This window comes from Trachypithecus francoisi, unplaced genomic scaffold (assembly GCF_009764315.1).
Source record: "Trachypithecus francoisi isolate TF-2019V2 unplaced genomic scaffold, Tfra_2.0 Lachesis_group8, whole genome shotgun sequence".
Lineage (NCBI taxonomy): Eukaryota > Metazoa > Chordata > Mammalia > Primates > Cercopithecidae > Trachypithecus > Trachypithecus francoisi.
In genome coordinates this window covers 101695475-101708440 of record NW_022681473.1, presented here as the reverse complement: position 1 = coordinate 101708440, position 12966 = coordinate 101695475, and the positions used below count along the sequence as shown (strand labels likewise).

The window sequence follows — 12966 nt, the reverse complement described above, 5'->3', positions numbered from 1 at the left end:
GCTGGCTCTTGGGGTAAACAGAGCCAGATACATGCTTGCCTTCAGTGAGACGGAGGACCAAGGAAGATGAACAGATCCATGAGGGTGGGAGGGGGCAGATAATGGGTTCATGGTCATTTCCAGTCTCAAAAAGAGTCACCATTAAGTAAACACTTTCTGTCAGTCACCTATGCTAAGTACTTCATGTATATTATATCCAAACCACAGAAGAGGTAGGTGTTGATGTTCCATTTTATAGAGAGGAAACTGAGGCTCAGAGAAATGTGGTGACTTTTCTGCAGGTCACACTTAGTACGGACAGGAATGTTTTACATGCAGGAAGAGTTAAGAACACAGCTTGGGGTCAAATTCTGACTCCCCTGCTTACTGGCTATGTGATCCTAGGTGGGAAAGTACTATTCTCTTTATATCTTAGTTTATTTACCTGTAGAGTGGAGATAATACCTGCCTCACAGTCGTTATGAGGCTTATGTTGGGGCAGGATCTTCAAGTTTTGATAGGGTGCCTAGTGCAGAGCAAAGGCACAATGCACGGGGGGGCTGGGCATGGTGGCTCACTCCTGTAAACCCAGCACTTTGGGAGGCTGAGGCAGGTGGATCGCTTGAGGTCAGGAGTTTTGAGACCAGCCTGGCCAACATGGTGAAACCCCCGTCTCTACTAAAAATATGAAAATTTGGGATACAGGCACATGCCTGTAATCCCAGTTACAGGAAGCTGAGACACAAGAATCGCTTGAACCTGGGAGGCAGAGGTTGCAGTCAGCCGAGATCGCACCACTGCACTCCAGCCTGGCCCACGGAGTGAGACTGTTTCCAAACAAACAAACAAACAAACAATGCACAGACAGGATTTATTCTCTCTGCGTGTCTGCAGGATGCCAGTCTGTGAGGACCAAAAGGTCATTCCATGGGAAAGGGAGTCAGTTCTAAATGGGTTTTCTTTACCTCTGATTATTCTCTCCTTTAACGGAACCCTTGGAGAGTCTCTATTTTCCAGTTATTTAGAAAATGAGACCTCTTACTTAAAAAAAAAAGTCACGTGGGATTAAATGTCTTCTGTCCTCAGAATATTAGGTTAGCGCAAAAGAAATTGCGGTTTTTGTCATTGCTTTTAATGGCAAAAACTACAATTAGTTTTGCACCAACCTGATACTTCTCAGTTGTACTCTTTCCCTCGGTTCTCCAAGCCAAGAAACTCTTATTTGAACCAATCCTCAAGAAAGTGCTTACAATAGCAGCCCCTTCCTATTGCTTCCCCTCAACTCTGAACCTCAGTCCCACCTTGCCGTGCACTGGAACCGCCATCCTCACGTCATCTATGAAGACAGTGAGCAGCTCTGGACTGTCTGTTACTTGCCACCTCTGCTGTGGCTTCAGGATGGTGATGGAGTTCCATCCCAGCCACATCCTCTTTAGGATGGAAAAGCCCAGCTCCTCTGCTTGTTGAACCAGAAGACTCTGATTATCCGGAACAGGCTGTGTCTCCAAGGGTGGTATCGGGGCTCCTGGCAAGTGGAGATGAGGCCTTGTTAAAGATGGCGTTGGTATTTTCCATGCTGCCTGGAAGGTTTGCATGATAGTATGTGTTGGGGTAACAAGGCTGGGGCAGTGGCGGGGGTGGATCCACACTGGAGAGGGAGGACACTAGCATGTGAAACATCTCTTCCCACCTGTGAGGAGAGCCAGCTTCAGGTGCAGCAGACTCTCCTCCAAATTGGAGATGACTGCTCCTGGCAGGCACTCTGGAGCAATAATCATAATAACATAATTTGACATTCCCCACTCTTTGGGGAAGAGAATACACCTATAATAGCCATTTTCAAGAGCCAAGGAGTGCAGCCAGAGCAGGGGAAGGAGGGACCTGAACTTCAAAGGAGACAGGCCTGGTGGTTATGAACACAAACAGCCTTTCTGTTTTCAAAGCTCCACGGAATTCTCTGTGACAACAGCAACTTCTGCACCCTCTAATTTTCTTCTTTGTGCTCTGATTAGCATCAAGCTGTTCTCCCTTGCAATTCAGTAGCCTCTTGAAGGGTGTTTGTTTGCATGATAGGACTGATGGGCAGGTCCTGGCTTCTCTACAGTGGCCTGTCACTTGCTTGCCACCCAGGGCGCCACCACAGAGTGCCCCAGTGAGCTCCCTCCAGCCATATGCAGTACATCAATCTGAGGGGCTCAGGCCATTGATTTTCTTCCACTGCCCGCCCCCGTGCCACCAAATGCCAATTATTTATATTGGTTTCAGAAACAGAGTTCTTAATGTAAGCCAACAGCTGCCTTACCTGTGAAGAACACTTTCTTTGGGTGTGTTGAATACAATCTCCCTGGAGGAGGATTTCCTTTCCTATATGCTTCAGAGAATGGCCAACTTTGATTCCTTAAAGGACATGAGCTTCTCCCTTTCCCAGACCCTTCAAACTTAACCCAACTGACGTCACAGTCGATACCCTCAATCTCAAGATAGAGTCTGGTAATCTCTTATATTTGGGTAGCACTTTATAATTCCCAAAGTGCCTTCACCTCCAAAACTTCATTTAACCTTTACAACAATGGAGGAGGTAGGTTGGGCAGGTATTAGTGTTTCCAGAAGCAGCAGCCACAGCTCAGAGAGGTTAAGCAACTTGCCCAAAGTCACACGGCTGGCAGGTAGCAGGGTAGGACCAAAAGTCTTTGGAACTTTGGTCTGGGACTCCTGACATTCACTGTACTATGACATTCACTGTACCTGCCTCCTATTCTAAAATGATTATGTGATTGTAAGGAGGAGCCAGAGAGTAGTGCCACTTATTGGACTTCTCACTTAGGGACTTGCAGTCTACAGGTGACCTTGGTTTACAGCGACCCTGGGGCAACTGGAAGGGAGCATTGCCTCTGGGGATAGGGTGAGAGTACAAGGTGGGTTAGGGAAATGAACACATTCGCCTCAGTCAGGGTTCACTGCAGAAAGAGAAGCCTGTGCTTTGGCACCTTAAGCAGAGAACAATCTAACCCATGGAACAGGGTGCCTATAGCACCACCAGATGGGCTGGAGGAGGGTGCCAGGAGGGACCCCCAAGAATGATTCCCACAAGGATTCACGCAGAGCTTTCCTAAGAGGGGAGACACCACCTACCACTCACCCCACTGAATTTAAAAGCACACGCAGTGGCTGCAGGCCAGGAGTCTGTTGCAGGCCACCAACGACGCCAACGCAACTCTCTCTCAGCACTCCACAGCTGGAAAATGGATGCTGAAATCCTGCTACCAACAAATCTGATGTTTCCAGCATATTGCCAGCAGAAAACAGCAAAAGGGGTAGGAAGCGGCATTAGATTGGCCACAAGTTCCCATCTAGAATTGTTGCTACATGGGGGTCTGGGCAATGTGGCTTTTTGTGAGGTGGTTTCTCTCTTCTACAGAACAGGAAGGAACATTCAAAGGAGGGTACAATGGAAGTTGAGTAAGCCAGTACACAGAGTCCACCACAGCAGCCAGCCTAACGCCCACTCTCTTGTTACCCATGAAAACCCGACATGCAAACACTCTGACAATGAATATTTGATTCTGAAGTGGATATATCAAAGGTCTTTATTAGCATAGGAACAACCCGTAGTGTGCATTTGTGTGTTCCCCAAATGCACACAGACACCGTATCTCTCAAGAGTCACTGATGTATTTCATTGTAGAGTTGAGAATTTCTAGGCCATGAAGCTTTCTCAGTTGAGCAGCAAACCTGTCACAATCAAAACAAACAACCCAGGACATAAGTGCCACGGTTCAGGCTTCTGGAGCCCAGAGCCAACACCCTCTCAGATGGAAGCTGGCTGAGAACGTCAGTCCTATCACTGGGTGGAACAGGAAGTGGCTGTGGCATTGGGGTACCCTAAAGATCACAGGGGTAAGACAGACCCTCAGCGAGGCCCACAAAGCACTGAAAACACTTGCTGCAGGTGGCAGGTGTGTCAGGCTGATCAGACAGGACCTTGCTCTTGAGACCTCCCCCATAGGTTGCCACTTTGAAGTCATCCTAGCTAATGTGCTTGCTTTCTATAGAAGAAAGATTTTAACTATTCCTTCCATTTGAACAACCAGACAGAACTTGAAAGGACCTTAGATATTATCAAGGCCAACTCCCTCAATCTACAGAGGAGGAATTAAAGGCATGTAGATGTATGGGAAGGAGCCTCTCTCACTCAGTTCCTGGGGTTACCCCTGCTCTATGCCAGGGCTCCTTCGCTCAGCCACAGGTGGACACCCCCCAGAAGCACGTGCAATGAGGTGCATCTGCACATCAGAACAGGAGCAGAGCAGAGTGGAGGTCTGAGCTTAACAGAGAAGCCATGGGCACAGTTACAGCCCACATCTGTTGCCCTCGCTCACTGGGGGCCTCGATGTGCTGTTCTGTGTCTCTGCTTCTCTACTGTTTCCTCCTGCATGAACATGTGACCCTCGCTGGCCATTCCTCCATTTGTTTAGGCTGAGGCAAAGAACATGAAGTGGGGGTCTGTTTCTGGAAGAGTGGAGAGGAGAGAAAAGAGGGAAGAGAAGGGGAGGTGGAGTGGGGTGGGGGAGAAGGAGGATAAAGGGACAGGGAGAGGGATGCAGAACAGCAGAAAATGGAATGGAGAGAAGGCAACGGCAGCAAGTGTGAGCAGCAAGTCCCCATCAGACAAGCTGATTCCCTCTCTGGTTGGAGCCCAAAAGCTCCCGTTTCCGCTAGAAAGGCTTTCTTCAGAGAAGCAGCTATTGGGCTTAACCTAGGTCTGCACAGAAAGCATGAGGGCTTCCCACAGCATCCTGTGCGGCATGCAGTCCCAGCCAAAGGTCAGCGCCTCAGCTCAGCTGCTTTCTGCAATGGGACCGACACTGGGTCAGCCTGGCTCCGTGTCCACAGCATACCTGGGCTCAGCTGTGCACAGCTTCCCCAGAGCAATGCCTGCGTTCACCTGCACAGCCGTCTTCTGTGTGTCACTGCCTGTGAGCCTTAACAAGACCTGCAAGAGGTCTGTCTTTAGCAGGGAAGACGCAACGTTGGGCACCTCCATGCAGTTACCAAGGCAGAGGGCAGCGTTGCCCACCAGAACCTCATCCTCCGAGCTGAGCAGCTTCATCATAATGCTCAACTCTGCAGGGAAGGAAGAGAACAAGCAACAGCTCCTTTTAATCCCCAAATAGGAGGCTGGCAACAGGACACGAGGGGCACAGGGAGGTGTCAGTGGACACCGAGCTTCCCCAATAACTCTGCAGCAGAACTTGTTCACTGACTCATCAGCAAACATTTACTGAATGCATATGAACCTCCTCAACTCCTTGCTGAATCTCTGAAGTATCTCGGCTTCCCAGAACAGTGTCCAGCACAACACAGTTGTTAGATGAATGAATGCCATGTGTCAAACAGGTCTGTCTTCTTGAAAGCCCCTGTTCTTAACCTCTCACTGCACCAGGGTGAGAGGTCCCATCTGACAGCCCCCAGGTGGCAGGCAATGTGCTGGCAACCTATACCTGCAGGGTATGAAACAGGATCCAGGAGAAAGGCTCCAGCTTCCATGGTGGAGCCTCCTTTAGTTCACCTTCTGCGCATTCCAGGGAGTTGGTAAGAAGAACATTAGCAGGCTGCCTCTCCTGGGAAGCCTGCTGTGAATAACTACAGCTGGTTTAAGTTACTGGACTAAAGCTAGGCTCCGACTCTGATATTTCCCTTGTTCACTAAATGTTGAAGGTGTTTTCCCCCCTCCTTCTGTGAAGGCAGAGAACTGAACTTGGTGAGAGGAGGGAGTTTCCTAGCTTTGACCCTGTTATCTTTGAGCTGTCTGTCAGCTGGGTCTCCAATCTGGGCATCCTACCTGTGTGCAACCAAAAGGCTAATTAAATGCTTTCAGATCTGATGTGAAACATCTTCCATAAACATTGCTGAAGTCTGGGAGAGGTTAACAGCATTGCTGCTAAGTTCCTCCTCGACCACAGTTCCCTTTGCAGCTTCAAGGGTGGATGAACCTCTGGGATGAGGGCTCCCTTAAGGAAATCATCACTTACTTTTATCCAGTCTTATTACTTCTTCCCGAGCTTCGTGATAACTATTCGTGCAGATAGCTAGTATCTTTATAGCATAACGTGATGCAGTCTCGCCTCCTGTCTAGATTTCAGAATGAAATCAGAAAAATAAAATCAGTGCTATGATTGCTCTTGACCACAAACCACAGCGAGGAGTTATTATAGTGCTAGTGGCTTCCTAAACTCTGAAAAGAGAATTCTATGGAGAACGGCATATGCTTCCTGGTGAGCAGGCATGGTCCCTGCTGGCACAGTGTCACCCGCATCCTCTCTAACCCAGCCCACACCCCTGACAGGAACGTAGACCCGTCATGTACACCTGAGTAATTGCCTCCAGAAGGCTTTATGAGCAAGTGGCTGAGAAAAGAATGATGCTGATGAATGGCAGACCTACCAAAAAGGGAGGAAAAGTCCCTCCCATGTCATTTTCCCATTTGAGAATGAGGACTGACTTGCCAAGGCTGTTAGGCTGACAGTCCTGCATGAGGAACCTTAGGAACCTAGATCATTTTAAGAGGCGACAACTGTCAAACACCGCCCTTGCAATCTCCTATGTGGGGTCTTTAAAAGGCATGCGTGCATGTATGCATGCCATCAGGAGCTTTTGGTGGGTTTGCAAAAGTCATAATGAATGACAGTCATTGTTCAAGTGGCAGCCTAAACTTAAGAGCCCTGTGCTGCCCCCTCGGTGTTGCCCCTGCCCCAGCAGTAGCCCGCAGGGCATGCTTCCCTGCCCCACTCAGCCTGAGGCGTTATGAATAAAAGCCATGGGTCACCACGCTAACATGGGTGTGTGGACCTCATGGGCACACACATGATAGGTGGGATTCTGAGATGGCAACCTAATATAATAATCTCCTTCACCCTTGCAGGTGAATCCAGATAGCTGCTCTACCAGCTTGCTTAGATTCACCACTCATTTCACAGGGAAATCCCAATATCCTTTGGTCACATGGTAATTCTGCAGGCTACATGTCTCATAGATGAGTAGCAAAACCTGAGCAAAACAATGTGCCTGAAAGCCACTCAGATCATTTTTATCAAGAACAGAGGCCATATATTTTAAAGTCAGGCTTGAGGGGTAAGCAGTCTTTTTTTTTTTTTTTTTTTTTTTTTGAGATGGAGTCTTGCTCTGTTGCCCAGGCTCGAGTGCAGTGGCACGATCTCGGCTCACTGCAAGCTCTGCCTCCCGGGTTCACACCATTCTCCTGCCTCAGCCTCCCAAGTAGTTGGGACCACAGGTGCCTGCCACCACGCCTGGCTAATTTTTTTGTATTTTTAGTAGAGACGGGGTTTCACCATGTTAGCCAGGATGGTCTCAATCTCCTGACCTCGTGATCCACCCGCCTCGGCCTCCCAAAGTGTTATAGATGTATCTAATGAACAATTTTCTTATTTACTGAACAATCTGTTATTGATGTTCAGAGTATGGTCTGGGTAGACAGGCAGAAGCAAATCCCTATCCAAGAAGTTTAAAATCTAGCAAGGAAGAAATGGCAGCACATTAACCAAACAAAACCCACCTTAATTCTGTTCCCCGAATAAAATAGGTCTCGACTTCTGTACATTTCAGGGTTGTAACCAATAAAGTGATCTTACCTTCAGGAATTTCATCATTTTCTTTACCACTCCTGCTTGCAAGGCCTCCTCAACAATTTTCAGAGAGGAAGAAAGGGTCCGGCTCAGAACACCAGCAGCTCTCTGAATACAGCAGAAAGAGGATAATTAAATGTCCTTTTCAGAAATGCTGACAACCTTTAAAAGTTAACAGGAAGTTTGGTGAGGCAAAAGCAATCATTAACATTGGAAGCAAAATATAAAAAATAGGATGGCCAAATAATAGCAAGCACTGTTCTTTTTAATAAAACTGTCACAGAGCTGCAGTCATAGCCCCTTGCCATGCAGAGGCCCATATTATTTCAGCTTCACACAGGATCAACCAGTTCAACTCTGAGAAAGGAAGTTCTCCCTTGTGATTCCTCCCAGAGCTCTGATATCAGCAGACCCTTTATTAGGGGATGTTTGATTTTCTGGATTGGTCTTCTGTGTCATTTATCTTTATCTTTTCCTCTGTCTTTTGTTCTAGTTTCTGGGATAGTTCATTTACTTTATTTCCCAGCTCTTCTCTGTCTCTCTTTTTTTTTTGAAAATAAGTGGCAAGCTGTTAGTCTTTTATGGATATAACTATCTTTAATCTTTCTCAGGATACAAATGATAGTTACTATTTTTTTCTTCTATTTCCTGTATCATCTCTATTTCTTTTGGATCAATTTTTATGTTTATCTTGGTTTTCCTATTTATGTGTGTGGCTTTCCTGCAATGTCTGGTTGACCCTTACCTGTCCAATCACATGTACGAAAAAAGCAATAAAATATGTTTGGGTATGCTATGTTTATGGGAAGTATGGAAAGGTAGAGAGGTGGCACTCCCATATACCAGAAAGAAAAATGTTTTCTCCAGTTTCAGTTCTTTAAAGATGAAAGTATTCTGATTTTATGCCTGGAGGATAGATGCCTGCCAGCAAACACAGCTCCACTGCCTTGTACCTCTGCTCTCTGTTGTATCAGGAGTTCTGAAATCTTGATCTTTTCATTATAAGGCAAATCTGCTACTGACCAGCTATGTGTTCCTCCGTCTGTACTCTATACGAAGGTTTCCTCAGCCCTGCCTCATTAATTACCACCCTAGCAGCTGCTCTCCATCTTCAGGAAACTTGTTAAAATTACTTACCTATTGGTAACCATTGCCTGTTCACCATCAATGTAGGTCTCTATTTATTTTGTTCCCCCCAATGGCTTTCATCTCATTTTAATGAGGACTCCAGAGGGAGAAAAGATAAACTTGTGTATTATCAATCTTGCTTCCCTAATCTGCTTCCTAAAGATCCTAGAATTTTGCTACAGTTGACACCACAGATCCCCTTTCACGCCAAGGACAGTGGAGACTGTGCTAGACTAGGACCAGATGCCCATGGTGAAGCTGCTGCCCAGCAAGCTGGGAAGCACCCAATGTGGCACACATGGAATGCTGGGGAAATCTGGCCCAAGAGCTCTCCTAAAGGTTTACTCAGGGACTAGTGTAGGCCCTTCTTTAGGTCTGGACCATCTGAGAATGGTGGTGCTTACCACTTTGGGGGTCATGGACCTCTTTGGAGGATCTGATGAAAGCTATAATGCCCCATCCGTGAAAATGCACACGCACAAAACCTTCACCCTATCCTGTGTGAATTGACTTTGGGGACGTTTAGAGAGTGCTACCCCCAAACAGGGTATGTTGGATCTACTCAGAACCTTTTTTAAACTGTGGAGCCAGTCCTCAGTCTGCAACCCTTGAAAGGCTGGTTTCCCAGATCCACCCTAGATGTGGCCCTAATTGCTTCTCTAGGCATTAGGGCCCTGCCCTGACAGGGAGAAAAACAGGGGTGATCACTTAACGTGAGTGATGAACACTTTCTAGGGTGATGGCAAATAGCCTCTTAAATCACACTAATATTCTTTTCCTGATGCACTGTGCTGACATATAGGGCTTTCTCAGTTTTCTTATTCAAATGGCAGACACAGAATTGAAAAAGCCATTTCAGCATATATTTTAAAAAGAGGCTAAAACTATTATGCACAAACAACCTCTAGGATCACTGGCTTAAAATATGGGCCTGGCTTTTTTTTTTCCTATGGAAAAAAGGGATTCTAAATAAGTTGGACGCTTAATCTGTCCAATTTGCACAGGATATTTTGAAATAGGACAAATCAGATCGATTATAACCTCTAAGCTGGTTAAATTTCAGACCATACGGAAGGGGGATTCTTAAGTTGGGTTCCTGGACTCTACGGGATCCACAGGTGACAGACATGGCAAGGAGGTCACCAAATCCCTGAAACTGCAGACAACACTTGGTGTTTATGTGCTTGTGTGCATTATTCGAATAGTATAGCCATACCGTATCTCAGAGACTCAGCAGATTCTCAAAGGTGACAACTTGAAAAAGATTACACTGATAACAAAACAAAACAAAACAAGAACAGTGAAAGTTGCTTCTAGATTTCCCCGGGAGAAACTTACTGTCAGGATTCCTCCATCCTGGCTGTTTAGTAAAGATAGGCACCTTCTGCTCACCTCCACAGCCCAAACCTACAACAATGGGGAGAGGCCAGCAGGAGATTTTACTTTTCTGACAATCTGAATTCTCAGCGGAGCTTCTTCTGAGCACCCTCTCCTTTTTAGCACCACGACACTGTGCCCAGGTTCCCTCACAACACCATTTACTGCTCTTATTCCTCCCCATGTCTGTCTCCCCTAACTCCAGGGTATTACCCTGATAGCAGGAACCACCTTTCACTTGACTTTGTAAACACAGCACCTCATACTCTGCTCAGCACACCTTGGATACCAGTCTGTTTTCTGGGTACATGACTAAGTGATGCATCCACCCCTCAGCAGAGCAAAGGGAGAGTGCATCCCTCCAGACTTTTCCCATTCCACGGCCAGTGTGTGAGTGTACATGCTTCTGTCTCTTTGTGAACACGAGAATGGTTTTATGCCACAGAATGTGTACAGGTTGTTCCAGGGTTCCGGGCAGGGAGACAAGAATGCTGTACCTCAGAGACAAAGGGAGCCTGAAGACACAGGTTCATCATGAGTCCCAGGAGTGTGTAGATAACCTCTCTGAACAGGTCCACATCCTCCTCACACCTGGCCTTGGAAAACAAAACAAGGTAACCAATGACCTTTCTGCCTTACAGCTTTTTATGGTCATCTTTTCCCTTGGACTAGTGTCTCAGAGTTCCCACACTCCCTAAATTGCCAATGTCATGAACCTAAATGGTTTTGGAGGATCAGAGACCAGTTCCATGAGTTAGTGTTGGTTCAGGAGACTTGGAAGGAGTCTCTGGTGCCTCTGCCATGGGACTATGGATCAGGTTGGCCCTGGGTTGAAAGTGAAGAGTGAGCTGCTGAGACGGGTGATCATTCAATTCCATCAGAAAAATCCTTCAAATCAGGATCAGGCAAGATGGCTGACTAGATGCAGCCAGGTGGAACAGCTCCCACTGAGGAACAGAGATGACTGACATGCTCCTAACAGACCTTCAAAGGGAAGACACTGAGAGTAGATGGAGGAAAGATGCAGAAGTGGAGTGGAGGGGAGTAACTGGGAACGCTGCATGGGGCTCCTATGTACCAAGGCTTGTTCTTGGCCCCCAAGGGCTCTTGAGGAATGGGTGAATTGAAGTGGCAAAGAGCAACCTAATCTCATCATAGGCTTCTGGAACCCTGGCAGGAGAAATCCCCTTGACCACCACAGATACTCAGCAAGTTGTCAGGCAGAGCTGCTTAGAGAAGTGGTAGGGGTGGCAAGCCAGTTGATGTGGAACCCAGAGGGTTGGGCGTGGAAGCATCTGTAGTGGAGCATGGCCAGGGACAACCATCCCTCTAGGATCAAATAAGTCCCATAGGAGACTTTAGCCCTGGGGAAATCATCAGACCTGAACTCTGCAGGGTGGTCTTGCCCATCAAACAGGGCCAGTCCAACTTGAGGACCCCTTGCTCTGCTGGACTCTCCTGGGGCCCCAGCCTGGTCACACCTGCTTGCTGAGCAGTCTTGTGGGCCCTGGGGACCCACACCATAGCTTCTGCACTGGCAGACCATGCCTGACCAGTGGAGAGCACCAGCAGGGTACCCCTGTCACCATGCACCAGCCCACATGCTCCCTCTCCACACCACAGCTTCCCCTGGGCCCAAGGCAACTCCCCACATCACTTTGCTGGTGAGTGTCTGATGAGACAGGTTTTACTTTCCTTGCTCTGCCAGAGCATGGGAGTGCAGTCCTGCCCCTCCTCTTCCTGCTGATCACCATTGCAGATGGAGTATTGATGGGCATAGAGCCAGCCAGCCCCACCCCTACCAGCAACTTGCCCTTGTGCTAGCATGACATAGAGTACAGTGGATCTTTCTCCCTCTAGGAGCAACCTCCTCTGCTTGTGAGGAACAGAGAAAGCACAATCTTCAGCATGACCACACACACAGTCATCAGCAGGGACCCTCTCCCCCATTGTGTCGCCTCTGCCATTGTGGCAAACACCCACAGGGAGGCAGGTACCCTGACACCTGCTAGCACCCTGCCACAGGTCTTCCGCTGCTGTTGGCCTGTGTGAACAAGTTAAGGTCCCATTATCACCACATGATGAAATTCTTGGGCTAACACCACCCATTGGAGTGTAGTGACCAGAGGTTTGGGATCACCTTGGCTCCCCCATTGCAGTGTATTCTTAACCTAGAGGAGCCAGAAAACAAAGTCAAGGCCCAATACAAGTCCCTGAGAGTTAGAGCATCCAGTCCAGAAATTGGGAGCTGAATAATGACCCCCTAAAATCTTCTAGAAATAAAGCCAGTCAGCTGAATCCACCTTATACCACAATAAAACCCTCAAGGTCATCAAATAAGATAAAAGAAACAAATTTATCCAAAGGTCAGCAATCTCAATGATTGACAGTAGAGAAATCAACAAAGATAAGAAAGAATCCAAATGATAAACCTGATAATTCAAAAAGCCAGAATGCCTTCTTTCCTTCAAACAACCACAACACCCCTCCAGAAAGGGCTCTAAACCAGGCTGACACGGCTGAAATGACACAAATAGAATTCAGAATATGAATAGGAATGAAGTTCATTGAGCTACAGGAGTGCATTGAAACCCACATCAAGAAAGCCAAAAATCATAATAAAACAATGAAGGAGCTGACAGGCAAAATAGTCAATACAGAAAAGAACATAACCAACCTGATAGAGCTGAAAAACCACACTACTAGAATTTCATAATGCGATCACAAGTGTTAATAGCAGAATAGACCAATCAGAGGAAAGAATCTCAGAGCCTGAAGACAGGCTTTCCGAAATAAGACAGTCAGACAAGAATAGATAAAAAAAAAGAATAAAAAGGAA

At 47.1% G+C, this 12966-nt stretch overlaps 1 protein-coding gene across 7 annotated transcripts in view; it reads right to left on the bottom strand.

Moving 5' to 3' along the window:
• Positions 1-836: 836 nt before the first annotated feature.
• TTC12 (tetratricopeptide repeat domain 12) overlaps positions 837-12966 on the bottom strand; it is a 54789-nt gene continuing 42659 nt past the window's right edge. For 2 of the 7 annotated variants that reach the window (XM_033204526.1, XM_033204525.1), the window contains 7 exons: positions 10625-10723; positions 10089-10157; positions 7629-7730; positions 6012-6111; positions 4878-5103; positions 4359-4455; positions 3522-3711 (listed from right to left, as the gene is read on the bottom strand). In XM_033204526.1, the coding sequence (XP_033060417.1) occupies positions 3643-3711; positions 4359-4455; positions 4878-5103; positions 6012-6111; positions 7629-7730; positions 10089-10157; positions 10625-10723 (762 nt within the window). In that variant the 3' untranslated portion in view covers positions 3522-3642. The other 5 variants (XM_033204529.1, XM_033204527.1, XM_033204528.1 and 2 more) reach the window with 5 other exon arrangements.